The following is an 18,328-nucleotide window of genomic DNA, read 5'->3' on the forward strand; positions in this document are numbered from 1 at the left end:
ACCTCTAAAGCAAACAACTGACAGGGGTTTTAAACCAAGGGAAAGGAACTGTGATTGGGTAGGAAACAGGAGGAGGTGTGTCTTCTGATTGATGATTGCTTGTAAAACATGTTAGAATAAGGCTGTAATGTAACAAAATATTAAAGGGTCTAAATACTTTCTGAATATACTGTAACCGTCAAACCCGTTTTAAATAGGCCTATACTACAACCATTTAAGGAAACAAATATTTATTTACTTTTGTTTTCATATAGATGAACTTTAACTTTTAGTGGGAGTGTTTACTCATGATTATAAGCAATTGTTTTGCTAACTTAATCTCTCTATTAAACATTCTACATCTCCTCTTTCCAACTGTCCTTTGATGCTGGAGCAGCGAATCCACTAGATGTGCGGGGGTGTGGAGCACTTTAGGCTATGGCACTTCAGTAAAGGAATTGTTTAACATCTGGAATTTATTTGATACAATGCCCATTTTCATTGCTTGCTAATTTGACACAGACTCTTTTCTTAATCTTTAGACTAATCAACGTTGATGAGGCCCAGTCCTGGCCCATATGCTGCCCTAGGCGAGGCAAAACAAAAATGCTGCCCTTCTATCCCTGCAGAATTAGTAGCCTAGGCTATAGCCTACAGTGTCGGCCACAATGCACTTTTATGAATGCCCATGTGGTAGCCTACCGTTTGTAAAACAGACAATTTACTCTTAATCCCTGTCATTTGGTTGCAAACATTTCTGTTAATGCATGTATTCATTACAGTAATTTACCATTCTCAGAATGGAAACATTGTTCACAACCTCTTACACTTGTGAGAAACAGCTTTTGGTTTATTCTATACCATCATTTACGTGCTCTGTGTGAGCAATGAGCATGTGTCTGATTTCTCTGTCCTGTTAATGTTGACAGAGCACACGCGCCTGAGCACACAGAAGTAAACCTACCTGGCCTGCTTCTCGCAAATGTCAAATGTAGGAAAGTTCCCCGCTGGGCTTCTCATTTAGTTGTTTTATTCACCTCACACAGTAAGTCAACGATGTCAGTTTTCTTTAACATCCTATTCAAATTCTAATAGTTCCTCACAGTATTTTGAAATATCTGTCCAACACTCTCCCCCTCGATAATCAGCGTCATTGATAAATAGGCTGTGGACATGTGTGTTTTATATTTTGATGATTGGCAATTTCATCTTCATAGCTGTCTCTCGCCCCTTCATACTTAACCTGTCAATTAATTCATTATCTTATAGCCTACTTTCAGGAAAGGTAGCCTAGGTCTTTTATACGTTTTAAGGAAAGGGTTCATATTTGCTCTTGTGTCTGACATACACTGGTGGCTTTGAATTGACGGGTGCTTATACAGGGATGTGTATGTGAGGTCACCGATTCTGTCTATAGGCCTATATGTACATTCAGAAAGTTTCCTAAATTAGCCTGTCTGGACCCAATCTCTTTAATAACGCTACTGGCATGATTTAAAATGTTGTAAAAAGAAGACCTGATTTCAGTAGCTTAGGCTACCTTATTTCTCTCATTACGGCATCCTCTCTTTGAAGAACATGTCAATGCGACTGCCATCGAACGAGCACAGCAAGGTTTGTGACGTTATGCAAATATTTTGGGAAAACTATGGGTTTTTTCACCCATCGTTTGATTAGTTAGAATTTGTTTGAATGGTTTTGTGAGTCGAAATAGGATCTGTATTAAATATATATATATATATATAAATGCAGAAAATCCAAGTGGCTTTGTCAGTGCTTCATGTTTTAATTTTTGCCATGGAAAAAGTTATTGCAATATCGTTACAGCCTTATTCAAGTGACTGGCAGTGACTGTTTCATGGGGCTTTAACCCTAATTGTTACTGTAAGTCAGAGCATCTGCTAAATTTAATTTTGCCACTTGACTTGTTTGGTGCTTAATACACTACATGACCAAAAGTATGTGGACATCTGCTCGTTGAACATCTCATTCCAAAGTCATGGGCATTAATATGGAGTTGGTCTCACCTTTGCTGCTATAACAGCCTCCACTCTTCTGGGAAGGCTTTCCACTAGAGGTTGGAACATTGCTGCGGGGACTTGCTTCCATTCAGCCACAAGAGCATTTGTGAGGTTGGGCACTGATGTTGGGTCAATTAGGCCTGGCTCGCAGTCGGAGTTCCAATTCATCCCAAAGGTGTTCGATGGGGTTGAGGTCAGGGCTCTGTGCAGGCCAGTCAAATTCTTCCACACCAATCTCAACAAACCATTTGTGTATGGACCTCATTTTGTGCATGGGTGCATTGTCATGCCAAAACAGGAAATGGCCATCCACAAAGTTGGAAGTACAGAATCGTCTGGAATGCCATTGTTTGCTGTAGCATGAAGTTTTCCCTTCACTGGGACTAAGGGGCCTAGCCCAAACCATGAAAAACAGCCCCAGACCATTATTCCTCCTCCACCAAACTTCACATTGGTAGATGGCTTTCTCCTGCCATCTACCAAACCCAGCTTCAGCCGTCGAACTGCCAGATGGTGAAGCATGATTCATCACTCCAGAGTCCAATGACTGCGATCTTTACACCATGCAAGCCGACACTTGGCATTGCGCATGGTGGTCTTAGGCTTGTGTGCGGCTGCTCGGACATGGAAATTTCTTCAAGCTCCGACAGTTCCCAACAGTTCTTGTGCTGACGTTACGTCCAGAGGTAGTTTGGAACTCAGTAGTGAGTGTTGCAACCGAGGACATATTTTTATGCGCTACTGGCTTCAGCACTTGTCGGTCCCATTTTGGGAGCTTGTGTGGCCTACCACTTCGCGGCTGAGCCGTTGTTTCTCCTAGATGTTGCCATTTCACAATAACAACACTTACAGTTGACCGGGACAGCTCTAGCAGGGCAGACATTTGACAAACTGACTTGTTGGAAAGGTGGCTGGCATCCTATGACGGTGCCACATTGAAAGGTACTGAGCTTTTCAGTAATACCATTCCACTGCCAATGTTTGTCTATGGAGATTGCATGGCTGTTTGCTCGGTTTCATACACATCAGCAACGGGTGTGGCTGATATAGCCGAATCCACTCATTTGAAGGGGTGTCCACATACACTATATATACAAAAGTATGTCCCTGTTTTGGTACCGTACCTGGAATGTGCATACATGGTAATTAGGTTGTCTGTAATGTGTAAACAGAAGCAAGATAACAATGCTGAAACTCTGCTGTAAGAAAACCAGTTTAGGGAGGAAAGTGCTAGGTATTTTTATTCCAGCAATGGCTTTTGTCCTCCCTTGTGATGTAACTGGACTAAAGCCTAGAGACGCATTTCATTTGTAAGGAAACTAACAATAGCATTTAATAAATCATGAGAAAGTATCCGATCAGAACTGGAGAAAGAAAATATCTGATATAACGCACTTGCTGAAATTGAGATTTTGTGTGACTCTAGATTACATCCATTATTTACTTGGTTAATAATGGATAAGCTTAGACAAATGTTGATCCCCAAACATGATGTTTGAGAAACCTATTTTATTAAGTGGTGATCTCCCTTTCCACTCAACCCTCCACAGGCAGCTAGTGACCTGTCTGTCTGTGTCTATGGACGGCACTCTCCTCCTCTCGGGGTCCCACGACGACACCATACGACTGTGGGACATCCAAAGCAAGTAGAGCATCCGCAGCATCAACCACAAAGGTGAGCTTGAATGACCCCTCGTCTCAACAAACCCTTGTGTCACCTCAGTGGTCCAAACCCATCTCTTCATTTCAGCCATTGAGACATTGATTTCTCCCCCAACACCCTGAATCATACATCACCTAATCTCCCGAGACTGAATGGGATGCATGAGATAACGAGCTGCAGTAGTTCCAGTCTTTGGGTTTTCGTCACTCGTTATATAGACTTTTCAGGATTGGGCGAAAGCTGTGCTTAAACGTCTTCGCTTCGAGTACTTTGTGCATTTGCCCACACGGATCGGAAGGGGAGGGGGATTTGGCTTAGTTTCCTTTTGCGAGGGTGGAGACTTTGTAAACTGCTCTCAATTTCTAACATGTATAGATAGACCCAGAAGTTAAGCACACATCTGACCAAATGACGCAAGATTTTACTTCTGGGTTGACCAAGATTATACATCACCCTGCCCCCCGGCCCGTGTTAGAAAACCTTTCCACTGTTGCCCTTCCTTGAGGTTACGGAGTGTACGGTTTGACATGCATGCCCTTTGGCCTGTACTATGCTCCAGGTGCCGGCTTTGCCTGCTCGTGCTCTCCGTCTCTCTTACTGGGCGCCAACAGCAGACGCCAAACCTTCTTGCTCTATGCTTTGGGTTCAGCTTGGGCTGTTGTGTAGTGGTACGCTGATGTGTTTATTTATGTTTGCTCTTAATGTTACTTTGTGAAGCAGATATAGAGGGCTTGCAGTGGCGTCACAAATCACCTGACAACCGTGCCATGTTGGAAGTCTGTTGGAAGCAGATCTACTAAGCTAATTGTTAGAAGAATGAAGATAATTTGTTCAAATATACAGTTAATGACTATAAGGGAGCTGAGCTGTCAAAGTAGAGTTGTTTTTTTCTCTGTGGAGTTACCATCACATTGAGGCGTCTGGTCTTTCTATGGGCCACAGCACTCACTCAGTGCGACGGCGGAGTCCCTTTCTGTTCATTAAGTGCTTTTAGAGAACTGGGATTTGGTTGCATCACTGGGCAGGTTGCGAACTCATTTTGTTTTAATAGGATGTTTCTGTTTATTCAGCCACTGTGACTGGTTGGCTGTCTATCAGTTTTGCCGGATGGAATAAGTAACGACGTTCAACAGCACTTTTATTGAACTGTCTTCGGGGATAACTAAACGGAACCATGGCCTTGCCAGATCTTTTTTGGCAGTGAAATCTCTTGTTTTTTTTAGAGTTGGAGCTTGGTGTTATTTACCCCTGTCGAGTTTGTAGGTTTGCGTCATTGTAAGGCGACTAGTCATCTGACTTTCTAAAGAGAAGGCTGAGAGGGTCATGCTGGGTGTTGATCAGCAGTTTAATTTACAGAGTTTATTTATTAAACACACAAAAACACACATTTTCACTCACACAGCTGGAAAGGCACACTCCCCACTGCTGACCACCATATGCAATGCCTCAGAGCTGATCAACACTGCTCTGCAACTGAAATTATTGGGCTGTCAGAAAACACCACTACCCCAGAGAGCTCTTTTCAGGTAATAAATTCTTCCTTGAAAATAATCTAACAGTATATCAAGTCAAGAAGCAGCGGGCTAGTATTGAAATGTGAGACTGAATCTAATGATTTGGGTTTTAGCATGCCAATGTTGTGAGGGTGTTCAATGCAGGCCTCACTAAAGAAGACAGGAATTTATTTGTTAAGCTATAATCCACTGCTTATGTGCATTCCACTCCTGTCATACTAAACATTTTTGGCACATGATACGGAGTACAAGGACTGGAATGTTAACACTAAACAGAGACTGGCAACCAGGCTTATAATTAGGCTAGATGATAAAGTTCAACATCAACAACCTATTTATTTTGTCATTTGCTATGCGTTTTTTTCTCCGTTTTTCAACTCCATTATTTAAATATTACAATTTAAATTGAATTGAAAATAATCTTTAATGACATCATCAGATTTGGACTATTCAACAACCCCAGTAGCAAAACAAGAGAGAACCAGACTGCGGCCTATTTTCATACAGTAAATAAACAGCCCGTAACACTTGCACCAGTCAACTATGAACAACTGAACACAACCACCACACCCAAATGTATAGATGGATGTCAACTCTGTCTCCCCTGAGGGTGTCTATGCTCCATGGGCTGCATTCTGTGTCAGAGGCGCTCAACCTCTCTCCAGATGTCTTCCCAGCCCCCACCTTGTCTTCCTCAAGGATCAGTGAAGAGGGCCAGTTCAGCCTGTAATTGAGTCGTCAAAAGGTCCCGGGCACCCCTCCCAAGCTCTAGCCCAGTTTTCCCAGCTCTGTTCTGGGAGAGCAAATGCAGTTATTGGCCCTCTGAAGGCCTGCCTGATCATGGAGGCAATAAAAAAACCTTCACAGCCCTTTTGCTCTAAGCTCTGCGGCTCGACCGGCACAAATGGGAAGAGCAGTGGTAGAAAATCAGAGCCACTGACAAGCGACTGGAAGTTTATGGAATGGTGGCTTTGAAACAAGGCTGTTGAAGAAATGAGGTGTACAGTCAATGTGTTTTAAACTAACTTCAATTCAAATTATTTAGCATTTGTCTTATTTAACAGATCATACCAGTCCCCCATAAACATTTTTGTCTATTAAACTCTATTATTGTCTATTAAACTCAGCACAAAAAAAAACAGAAATGGAATAATGTGTCCCTGAACAAAGGGGGGGTCAAAATCCATTTTATTTTACCCACTCTTCCACCAAGGCACCTGCATGTTCCAGGACATTTCGGGGGGAATGTCCCTAGCCCTCACCCTCCGATCCAAGAGGTCCCAGACGTGCTCAATGGGATTGAGATCTGGGCTCCTCGCTGGCTATGGCAGAACACTGGACATTTTTAATTTGTTTATCTTTAACTAGGCAAGTCAGTTAAGAAAAAAAATCTTATTTTCAATGACTGCCTAGGAACAGTGGGTTAACTGCCTGTTCAGGGGCAGAACGACAGATTTGTACCTTGTCAGCTCAGGGATTTGAACTTGCAATCTTGCGGTTACTAGTCCAACGCTCTAACCACTAGGCTACCCTGCCGCCCCATTCCTGTCTTGCAGGAAATCCCACACAGAACGAGCAGTATGGCTGGTGGCATTGTCATGATGGAGGGTCATGTCAGGATGAGCCTGCAGTAAGGGTACCACATGAGGGAGGAGGATGTCTTCCCTGTAACGCACAGCATTGAGATTGCCTGCAATGATGACAAGCTCAGTCCGATGATGCTGTGACACACTGCCCCCGACCATGACAGATCCTCCACCTCCAAATTGATCCCGCTCCAGAGTACAGGTCTCGTGTAATGCTCATTCCTTCGACGATAAACGTGAATCCGACGATCACCCCTGGTGAGACAAAACCATGACTCGTCAGTGTAGAGCACTTACAGTCCTGTCTGGTCTAGCGACGGTGAGTTTGTGCTCATAGGCGATGCTGTTGCCGGTGATGTCTGGTAAGGACCTACTTACAACAGGCCTACAAGCCTCAGTCCAGCCTCTCTCAGCCTAATGCGGACAGTCTGAGCACTGATGGAGAGATTGTGCGTTCCTGGTGTAACTCGGGCAGTTGTTGTTGTTGCCATCCTGTACCTGTCCTGCAGGTGTGATGTTCGGCTGTACCGATCCAGTGTTACACGTGGTCTGCAACTGCAAGGACGATCAGCTGTCTGTCCTATCTCCCTGTAGTGCTGTCTTACAGGCTGACTACACTGCTCGCTTCATGTGTGTGAGCGTTGCAAAATACATTTAGAAATCTATATTATTCTATTATTGTGTGTGCGAGCAATGAGCGTCTGCGTTGCCAGGGGCTAAAATAGTAGTCTGTTCTATTTTTGACGCAGATCACGCTGCAAGTCCTTCCTCCCCCATCTCCTCATTGGTTTATAGAAGCGGGTACCCACGTGCCATCTCCTCATTGGTTATACCCACATGGGTGACTGAAAGACGAACAAGGTCAGTGGCGGTAATACACCTAATTTATGAAAGTTGCCAATCGCAATACAGAGTCAAGAGAAGAAAAAGCCTAGAAGGAGGAGAGATGACTAGAAACGATTCGGTTGACTGTTTTATCTGTGGATTAACTGTCGGAGTAGAGGACCTTGTGCGTTTCAGGTAAAATACCAACTCAATGTTTACATCCCAGGACAAATTAGCCAGCAACAGCAAGCTAGCTAAATTTGAATTCATGTTTAATGCTTTTCGACCTGTCCCCAAATTAATGTAATTGGATCAGAGTTTTTTATATTTTAACCTGCGTGTCGTGGTGGCGTTTTGGTGTAGGGAACAAAATAAATGTATGCACGATGGCACACGCGCGCAGCCGGTTCGGGTTCCATGTTAGGCGTCTCACAGTACGGACATTGCAATTTATTGCCCTATACACATCTGCAGTCCTCGTGCCTCTTTGCAGCATGCCTAAGGCACATTAACGCAGATAAGCAGGGACCCTGGGCATCTTTATTTTGGTGTTTTTCAGAGTTTTCATAACTGTGACCTTAATTGCCTACCGTCTGTAAGCTGTTAGTGTCTTAACGACCGTTCCACTTGTGCATGTTCATTCATTGTTTATGGTTCATTGAACAAGCATGGGAAACAGTGTTTAAACCCTTTACAATGAAGATCTGTGAAGTTATTTGGATTTTTACAAATTATCTTTGAAAGACAGGGTCCTGAAAAACGGACATTTTCTTTTTTTGCTGAGTTTATGATGGTACCATTGGTGTGAGTGGTCGGAGGACAAAACAGAGGCCTCAAACTATATCCTACTTCTTGATTATTATTATGTATATTATTATGATCTATATTATTATTATCTATTATTATCATATCTATATTATTATTAATTTTATCTATAGTATTTTTTATCTATATTTTTATATGTATTTTTATCTATATTATGATCTATATTATTATATTTATTATTTTCATCTATTATTATTATAATCTTTATTATTATTATTATAATATAGATTATTATTATTATAATATAGATTATTATTATTATCCACATTATTACAGTCTATTATTATCTTTATTATTATTATTATTATTATTATTATTATAATAATCTATATTATTTGTATTATTATAATAATCTATAATCTCTGCAGATCAGATGCCAAAGAAATTGATGTCTGATTCAACGTTCCAGCATGGGCCCTAGGGTAGAAAACTAGAGTGACTGTTAGTGTGCATTAACACGGTCATTCAGGACTGGTCGGTAGAGCAGCACATCAGTGTTGTAGTCCTCTCACATCCCCTTGCCACTTTGCCACAAACTGCTTTGGCATAAACTGCTGCACTTTCCTTCTCAGCCCTTGTTATATGCCGCTTAAAGAGTGATTGAGGCTGGCACCTCAGTGGGACCTCCCACTTAGAAGAGGACAAGAGCCTTGTGTCAAAGTCATTGTGTGGCAGTAGCCTGCCCTATACCATTACTGCTTAGTGAGCACTTGCTTCACCACCATTAGATACTGGCATGGCATTACAATGAGAACTCATCAAAAAGTTAATTTACACAAGTTTGCATATTTATGAAAGGAATTTTGGTTTGTATCTGGAAACACAAGATGTCTCCTTTTTAAATCTAGATATCCTTAGTTGACGAAACAGCCACGTCTGTGTGGGATATTACAAAAACAAAGAAGTTACTGCAAACAACAAGCAAAGTTGCAGGAGAAATTGGTTGATTAAAATCATCCCATCAGGATTTTCTCTGTTGTATGTAGTTAGTGTATGGCCAAAATGTTGTATTTCTAATATCAATGTGTTGGACGTTAATTTCATATATACTCTACTCATACACAATTCAAACAGCACTAATCTTTCAACCCGCATCACATTTCATAGTCCTCTCAACGTGAGAAAAAGTCAAGCAGAGGCGCTACCACAGGAATTTGACCAAGAGCAAGTGCAACATTTATCTTCCTCCAACTTCCATATCGGTATCTGGATAATTGTTTAGATTATCTCCATATAGTTATCTTGATAATTGTTTAGATTATCTCCATATCGTTATCTGGATAATTGTTTAGATTATCTCCATATCGTTATCTGGATAATTGTTTAGATTATTTCCATATCGTTATCTGGATAATTGTTTAGATTATCTCCATATCGTTATCTTGATAATTGTTTAGATTATCTCCATATCGTTATCTTGATAATTGTTTAGATTATCTCCATATCGTTATCTTGATAATTGTTTAGATTATCTCCATATCGTTATCTTGATAATTGTTTAGATTATCTCCATATCGTTATCTTGATAATTGTTTAGATTATCTCCATATCGTTATCTTGATAATTGTTTAGATTATCTCCATATCGTTATCTTGATAATTGTTTAGATTATCTCCGTAAGCGCCTGGGTCTAATTGTATGGTTTCCACCGAGGGCATCGATAGATATTATGTGGGCTGGAGCAGAGCTTGTCTAGTGCTCCCCTCCCACACATCTCTGCACCCTTGCTACTGTGATCCTGCTTGGCAGCTGGCAGAATTTCAGAGTGTATGTTGGAGGGACCCGGACCATTAGTGTAATTCCAAGAGTGGGAGCCAAGTCCCAGGGATCGATATCTGTAATTGAGTGGGAGATAATTAGCCAGCCCTTATTACTACAACAAGGAATAAATATACTCTCCTCAGTTACCCCATACACAAACTACATTTTAAACAGGGCCCAATTCTTGGATGTGGTGAAATACAGGCATGTATGCTAACTCACCTCCTTTTCCTCTCTACCTCCTTGGATTGTTGCAGTGGCTTCTCCACGCATAAAGAGCAAATTGCACGAATTTGCACAAATCTCCCTGGAACTACATTGAAAACCCGTTGATTGGGAACGCTCTGAAATCCTCTGAATACCGCGAGTGCTGCGGTGGCTGTGCATAAATAACTAATAGTCCTCTGGTTGTCTGTTCATATAATACCGATGGACAGGGATTAAGGCAGGAGGAGAGCACTTCTGCTTCCTGTTTACCCAGGTTTATCGCCATACTTATCAGGCACAATATTGCCCTAGTCTTTGCCTCCCTCCACTAATCCGCATTATTCATGATCTAGTTCGTTAGACTTTGGGGATTGTATTTATGTGCTGATGAATAAATGAACAACAACCTGTTGCTTTGATTGGCCCATTCCCATATTAATGTACAGGTGGGTATGTTTTTCCACTCTCTCTCCCCCTCTCTCCTCTATTTATCTTGCACTCTTTCTATCTCTCCCCCTCTCCTCTATTTCTCTTGCCCTCTCTCTCGCCCCCTCACCCCCTCTCGCTCCCTTTCACGCTCCCTCTTGCGCCCTCTCTCTCTCCCCTCTTTCCCTATCCAATTTCCTATTTCACTTGCCCTCTCTTTCTCTCCCCTCTATCCCGCTCTCTCCACCTGCTCTCTCCCCCTCGCTGTCTTTCTCACACCCTCCTCTATTTCTCTTGCCTTCTTTTGATCTCTCTCCCCCTCTCGATCTCCCTCCTGCTCTCCCCCTCTCGATCTCTCTCCTGCTCGCCCTCTCCCCCTCGCTCTTTCCCCTCTCACTTTTTCTCTCCCCCTTCTCACCTACTCTCTCTCCCCCTTGCCTACTTTCTCTCCCCTCTTTCCCATTCCCTCTCCCCTTCTCTCGTTCCCTCTTCCCCTCTCTTTCTTTCCCTCTCTCTTTCCCCCTCTTTCTGTCATCTCTCCCCCTCTTTCTTCTCCTACTCTCTCGCCTCTATTTCCTATTTCACTTGCATTCTCTTTCCCCTTTTTCTCTCCCCTCTCTCTCCCTTTCTCTCCCCCTTTCTCTCTCCCTCTCACTCTCTCCCCCTCCCTCTCTCTCCCCTTCACCCGCTCACTCTCCCCCTTTCTCCTTCCTTCCCTCTTTCTCCCCCTCTCTCTTTCCCTCTCCCCCCTCTCTCAATTTCCTATTTTTCTTGCCCTCTCTTTCTCTCCCCTCTTTATCCCGCTCTCTCCCCCTCACTCTCGCTCTCTCTCGCCCTCTCCCCTCTCTTGCCTTCTCCTCTCTCGCACTCCTCTCTTCCTCTCTCCTGCTCTCCCCCTCTCGATCTCTCTTCCCCTCTCCCACTCACTCTTTCCCCTCTCTTTCTCTCCCCCTCACCTACTCTCTCTCCCCTTTTTCTCTCTCCCCCTCTACCCCTTTCTCTCTGTCCTTCTCACCCTCTCTCGTCTCGCTTTTCTCCCCCCCCTCCCTCTCTCTCAATCTCACTCTATCCCGCTCTCTCGCGCGTTCTCCCCCTCGATCGCTCTCGCTTTCTCTCACATCAGTCTCTCCCTCCCTCCTCTCTCGCCCCTCTCTCTCGCTCTCTCCCTCACCCCTCTCTCCTCTCCCCCCTTTTCCTCTCTCTCCTCTCCCCCTCCTTTTTTTCAAACCGCTCCCCCCCCCCTTTTCTATTTCTCACCCTCTGTCTCGTCTCCCCTCCTTGCGCGCCCCTTTCTCTCCTTTCTCTCTCCTCTCCCCCCACTTTCTCTCTCCCCCTCTTTCTCTCTCCCTCCCTCTCTCTCGATTTCTCTCCCCTTCTCCCACTCGCTCTCCCTCTTTCTCCCCCTCTTTCTTTCCATCTCTACCCTCTCTCTTTCCCTCTCCCCAATATCCTATTTCACTAGCCCTCTTTCTCTCCCCTCTCTATCCCACTCTCCCCCTCTCCCCTCTCTCGTGCTCCTCTATTTCTATCGATCTCTCTCCCCCTCTCGATCTCTCTCCCCCTCTTGATCTCTCTCTCTCCCCTCTCTCCTGCTCTCCTCTCACTCTCTCCCCCTCACTCTCTCCCTCTTGCTCTCTTTCCCCTCTCTCTTTCTCTCTCCCCCTCTCACTTTTTCTCTCCCACCTCACCTATTCTCGCTCCCCTCTTTCTCTGTCCTTCCCCTCTCTCTTCTCCCCTCTCTAATTTCTCCCCCTCTTTCTTCCCCTCCTCTCTCCTCTATTTCCTATTTCACTTGCCTTCTCTCTTGCCTTCTCTCCCCTCTATCCCGCTCTCTCTCTCTCGTCTCTCTCTCTCCTTTCTCTCTCCTCCCCCCTTTCTCCTCTCTCCCTCCCCCTCTCCCTCGCCCCCTCTCCCTCAATTCTCTCCCCTTCTCCCGATCGCTCTCCTCCTTTCTCTCTTTCCCCTCTTTCTCTCCCCCTTCTCCCCCCTCACCTACTCTCTCCCCTCTTTCTCTGTCCCTCTTCCACCCTCTCTCTGTCCCTCTCCCCCTCTCTTGCTTTTCTCTCTCCTCTCGCCCTCAATCCTCTCACTTTTCTCTCTCCCCTTCTCCCCCTCTCTCTCCCCCCTTGCTCTCATTCACCTCTTTCTCTCCCCCTCTTTCTTTCCACCCCCTTTCTCTCTCTCTCTTTCTTTCTCCCTCTCGCTCTCTCACCCACTCCCTCCCCTTGCCTCTCTCGCACGCGCTCTCTATATAGCTCTCTTGCCCCTCTTTCTCACCCCTCTCTTTCCCTCACCCCCCTCTCTCTCCTCTCCCCCTCTTTTCTTCACCCCCTCTCTCTCCTCTCCCCCTCTTTTCTTCACCCCCTCTCTCTCCTCTTCCCCTCTTTTCTTCACCCCTCTCTCTCCTCTTCCCCTCTTTTCTTCACCCCCTCTCTCTCCTCTCCCCCTCTTTTCTTCACCCCATCTCTCTCCTCTCCCCCTCTTTTCTTCACCCCTCTCTCTCTTCTCCCCCTCTTTTCTTCACCCCCTCTCTCTCCTCTCCCCCCTTTTTTTCTCACTTCCTCTCTCTCTCTCCTCTGCCCTTCTTGCTCTCCTGTCTCTCTCGCCCCCCTCTTTCTCTCCTGTCTCACTCACCCCCCTCTTTCTCGCCCCCTCTTTCTCTCCCTCGCCCCCTCTTTCTCTCCCTCACCCCATCTTTCTCTCCCTCGCTCCCTCCACTCTCTCTCTTTCTCTCTCGCTCACAGCTGCCCCAATTGAGATTTCCCATGATGGAAATGCATTATTCAATTCCCTTGTTGGCTGAAAGACAAACAAAAATCGGGACATAAAGCTGTGATCCTTCCAAACATGAAAGTAGAACCGCAGTTTAAAAAATACTTGAGTTGGATCTGTGATTTCATGCTCAATAAGCATGGCAATTTAGCGCACCACATAAAATGTTAAAACTTGTACAGCAGAAGGCTGAGCCTGTCCAGTGACTTCTGGTAATACAATATTCATTCTCTCGTAGCTTGTAGATTAATCTTCTTTCCTGCTGAACATGATGACAAGGTAAATAATGATCCAGCAGAAATATTGACTGCTGAATCTCACATAAGACAGGACAAGGAGACCCACTGGAAATTTAGTTTAGAAAGTAGTTTTGTTTCCTGTCTCGTTGTATCATGTAGGTGTTTTCACTTTTTACCTTTTTAATGAAGTGTGTGTTAAAGGATTTTAATATAATTAAGTCTGTCAGAGAAAATGTGGTTCTGGCTACGGTCAAGAGAATTGCATCAACCATGTCACAATTCCTTATGATGGATATAGACTCCGGCCATTTAACCTCACTCCCTCTCGCTCAATCTTATGTTCAATCAAAATAAATTATTCAACAAACGAAACAGACTACCAAGAGGATATCCAAGCTTTCTCTTGGCCTAGTCATGATTGCACTATGTAAAAATCGCCCCGCCATTTCCTGGTTGCTAAAATTCTAATATTTCACCTAATTTCAGTTTGAGATAAAACAAGCAAGTATATTGTAGACAATCATTGTAGCATTTAAACTGCTGTGAAAAATATTTTCCATAAATATTGTATTTTCAGCTGTTTGAAGCTGCTGTACAAAGCCTAAAATAAAAGATGCAAAAACGAAACTTAAGCACGGGAAGCATAGAAATAGTGCACATTGAACAGATCTACCACTTCTTAGACCTACTTTCAATGTGAATGACTGATCTATAACTAAAATGTATATGTGAATTTGGATGGTTCTACCCAAACAGTTACATATTGCAGCTTTAATGTTGTATCCCTTGCCCTTGACTTTACAGGTCAGTACCTTATTAATTATGCTCAGTGATGTATTTTTGCTACACTATGCAAATGAGGACACTGATTTTGATTACATTGACTTTTTGTCAATATTGCTGTCTATCAGTAACTCGATGCCTCTTCAATCATTAATAGAAGCAAATTCTTATGTACTTCAAGTGGTTTGTCAATCAGCAAATTGGTAATGCAGCCTCTGAGATTGACCTTTGAGGTTAGCCAATGGAATTACATTTCAGGACCCCCAGGAGAGATGTCTGAATGCAGCTCCCCAAAGTGACAGGCCAAAGACGAGGGTAGCGGGCTGAGTCAAACAAACGCATTTAACTGAATAGTTATGGGTCTCCGCTTTCAGAGTGAAATGCAAGGCGGAGTTGCAGAGTGTAGATAGCTGTGCACTTCCTAAGCAAAACTCTCCTTTGAGAGGGGATTTGGTATGCCAAGCGTTTTAACGGTTAAAGGGTGCTCGCTCTGTGCCAACGCCAGGAGAGCGATAAATCAACACCCACCATGTTCTTTTTCGTTTTAACCTCCCTCCCCTGGCGTGAAATGGCTCTGGCAGCAATCTGGGTGCGCTGATGAGGAATTATAGCTCCCGTCCCTCCCTTAGTCAATTTAGATGCTGATGTAAAGATTTAAAGTGGGAGCAAAGATGAATGCTTTGACAAACTGGTGACTATTTTCACCTTTCGTCTTCCTGTATCCACCCTGATAAGCTGAGACGACAGAGAGGTTGCCAAGGCCTGCTTTCACTACTGTAAGCATGTTACATTTTATGGTGGAGGAAAATGTAAGTGTTATAATAAATAAATAAGTACTGCTATGAATGACAGCCTACTGTAAGTTTTCAGTGTTATGACAATGTCGTAGGGTTGTGAACGTTAAAATGAAATTGGGATAATTAATGTTAAGAAAAAATTCCCCCCACAAAATGAAAATCACATTGCAGTCATCACAAATCATATTATTTTCCGTATTATAGACCAACTAGACTATAGCCTATAAAGGCCTGGGCAAAGTTATGTCATTTAAATTAAACCAGAGATGAGAAGGCCAACTTTAGGCTATTGAATTTGCAAGACAAGATATTGCGAGATATAGATTACCAAGACCGATCCACACGTTTTGTTTCTGTGTGCTGGCTCGCCTGCTCTTTCTGTTCGCTAATGATGCAGGTGTCTTCTTCGTCTTCTTCTTCCCACCATCGACTGGAGTGGTGTGGACCTCAGTTCATCGTTCATTCACCCACGTGGGTATATGCTCCTAAAAACCAATGAGGAGATGGGAGAGGCAGGATTTGCAGCCCGTCAAGTGTCAAAAATAGGACCAAGTTCTACTTTAGCACCTAGGTACACAGACGCGCGAGCAGGTTGGATGAAACGATTGAATAACATGTATGTGTATTTAATATGTAACTAAAGTGGTGTTGTCAGCATGTAAAGCTCTAACTGCTAGGCTACCTGCTGCCCCTAGCCTCCTAGCTGTTTCATTGATGATGGGCTCTGCTTTACTGGTTGAGACATTGTTAGATATTCCATTGCGTAATACAGCTTTGATTACCAATAGATATGCCAAGTGCACGGTTCTGATTCTGTCTGCCTGGTGGCCGACTTCCCTACACTGTGCCCCTCCCCTCTCTCTGTCCCCCAGTTGATTGCAATGTAACGTGAGTATTTGTGTTCTACAAAGTATGGCAACTAATAATTTTCCTCCGTTCCAAAAATACAGAATCTTAGGAGTCGATTTCTAGCAGAATCGGAATCTTGACACTCAGGAATTGGAGTCGACACCGGCAGTCGACGTGCAAGGAGTCGAAGAATACATTATTTAGCAGTCTACTCTCTACCACTATGTCGTCATCGTTAGCAGTTGGAAAATGGCAGAGAAAATAATAATAATATATGCCATTTAGCAGACGCTTTTATCCAAAGCGACTTACAGTCATGAAAAGCAAGCGAAAGCATCAAAGTCCTGTATGGCTTTACTTTGAGAAGGTATTGAAATGCAAACTTTGTGAGGTGGAATTCCGGTATAGTATGTGGAACAGGTGTAATGCTTAACGATCTGAGAGGGACGCACTTTGGGACCCAAAGCATTGATGGCAGCAGCACAATCGCAAAAATGGCTGTTGAATGGGAAAGCATTGGGCATACTGGAATTTACACCAGCCAAGCCCTGTAGCACAATATAGATCTGTGCCAATGTCTGACTCACATTGTCATAAGCGTGTGTGTGTGCGCGCACATTACTGCAGTTAAACGGGACTGTGGGAGGGAGCGCACCCACTTTGTAACCCCCCCCAGACTCTGGAGATTTATTGTCACATACATAGAATTCCCGAAGCTGTTTTTTAGGCCTCCTCCCACTGTTCCTCAGCTAACTGATCATGATTGTGACTGATGAATATTGGTCATGAGATATGTTGGGAGCTAGCACACAGGAAACAGCAGAAGAGCTGAGGGGAAATAAATGCATCTTCTCTGAGGAGACTCTGTGATCTGAAATATCCGTCTGGCCCAAAACCATGGCGGCATGATAAGCATCAGTACAGGAGGAGTAGCTTGATCGAAGCCTCCGAGTCGGACGAGGCATCAGTGGGGAGTTTAATTCATGTAAAAGGTGAGGACGACCCCGGCTTGATCCACTACTGACAGTCTGAGTTGGATGCTCCTTCTAGCAGTCGCCGAATACAATCAACCGAGCAGGTTAACGTTTGTTGCCATGAGTCTTGTCCTGGAGGCAGAACGGAGCGATTTCCCCTTAGATAGTCCAACTGTGAAGTAAAAATTGTCTATTGAAAAAATGACGACAAAAATGTGCTTTTCGGTCTTAATTTAAGGTTTAGGGTTAGGCATTAGGGTTAGCAGTATGGTTAGGTTTAAAATCTAAATGTAAAATGTTATGACTTTGTGGCTGTGGCAAATAGTGACCACTGCAGAGCTGCCTCCAGAACTAGATTCATGAGGGAAAAACGCTGACCTGCATCAACCGGATATACTCTTTCTTTTCCGTTGTTCCTCGATGTCACTTTGATAAATGCATGGTACAGACAGCCATCTGACTCGTTGTCTCCTGGTCCAGTTCCTCTGAAAAGTGTCACACCTGATGTTACATGTACTTATTTTTTAATTGGTATAGATTCCCTCTAGTACTGATGCTGAGTAAGTGCCCTACTCAGCATCAGATATGTAGATAAAGTGTGATTACCACAGAGATAAAACAATAGTGACTTATCTCTACTGTAGCTCCCTTCAGTAACCACGAGCACAACCGTTCCTTGATTTTAACTGGCGGCTTTATTCTGTAGTTTTAGTCAGAATTATCACCTTCCGTGAGAACTATAAAGTAAATGAAAAATACAGTTAAGCACACTCTTACAACCTTATCTTACGAGTGACTTATTAGCTTGGTATAACTCTGAAGTGCTTACATACATAACAGTTTAACCGGCGTTATAACAGGTTCAGATTAACACATGAATAAAGGAACAAATACCTCATTGGCTGCTTATTACAGAAGGGAGGAAATCAAACTTCACACTTATTATTCCTGGCATGAATTCACACTTCATCCTAACATACACTCTTCAACCTTTATGAACTACACCCGATGACATTAAAACTTAGCTAACGCAGCGCAGGATTGCCTTCCCTCCAAAGGTGTGTTGCTACAATAAGGATCCCCGTTACAACAGTATTAGCTACGTAG

The 18,328-nt window shown here is 43.7% G+C and overlaps 1 protein-coding gene across 1 annotated transcript in view; it reads left to right on the plus strand.

The window, feature by feature from the left end:
- LOC118400669 (WD repeat-containing protein 18-like) overlaps nt 1–18,328 on the plus strand; it is a 110,660-nt gene that overhangs the window by 47,064 nt on the left and 45,268 nt on the right. The window contains exon 7 of the mRNA XM_052475243.1: nt 3,551–3,675. Within this exon, the coding sequence (XP_052331203.1) occupies nt 3,551–3,650 (100 nt within the window). The 3' untranslated portion in view covers nt 3,651–3,675. The remainder of the gene's footprint in view (nt 1–3,550; nt 3,676–18,328) is intronic.

This window comes from Oncorhynchus keta, chromosome 22, assembly GCF_023373465.1.
Source record: "Oncorhynchus keta strain PuntledgeMale-10-30-2019 chromosome 22, Oket_V2, whole genome shotgun sequence".
NCBI lineage: Eukaryota > Metazoa > Chordata > Actinopteri > Salmoniformes > Salmonidae > Oncorhynchus > Oncorhynchus keta.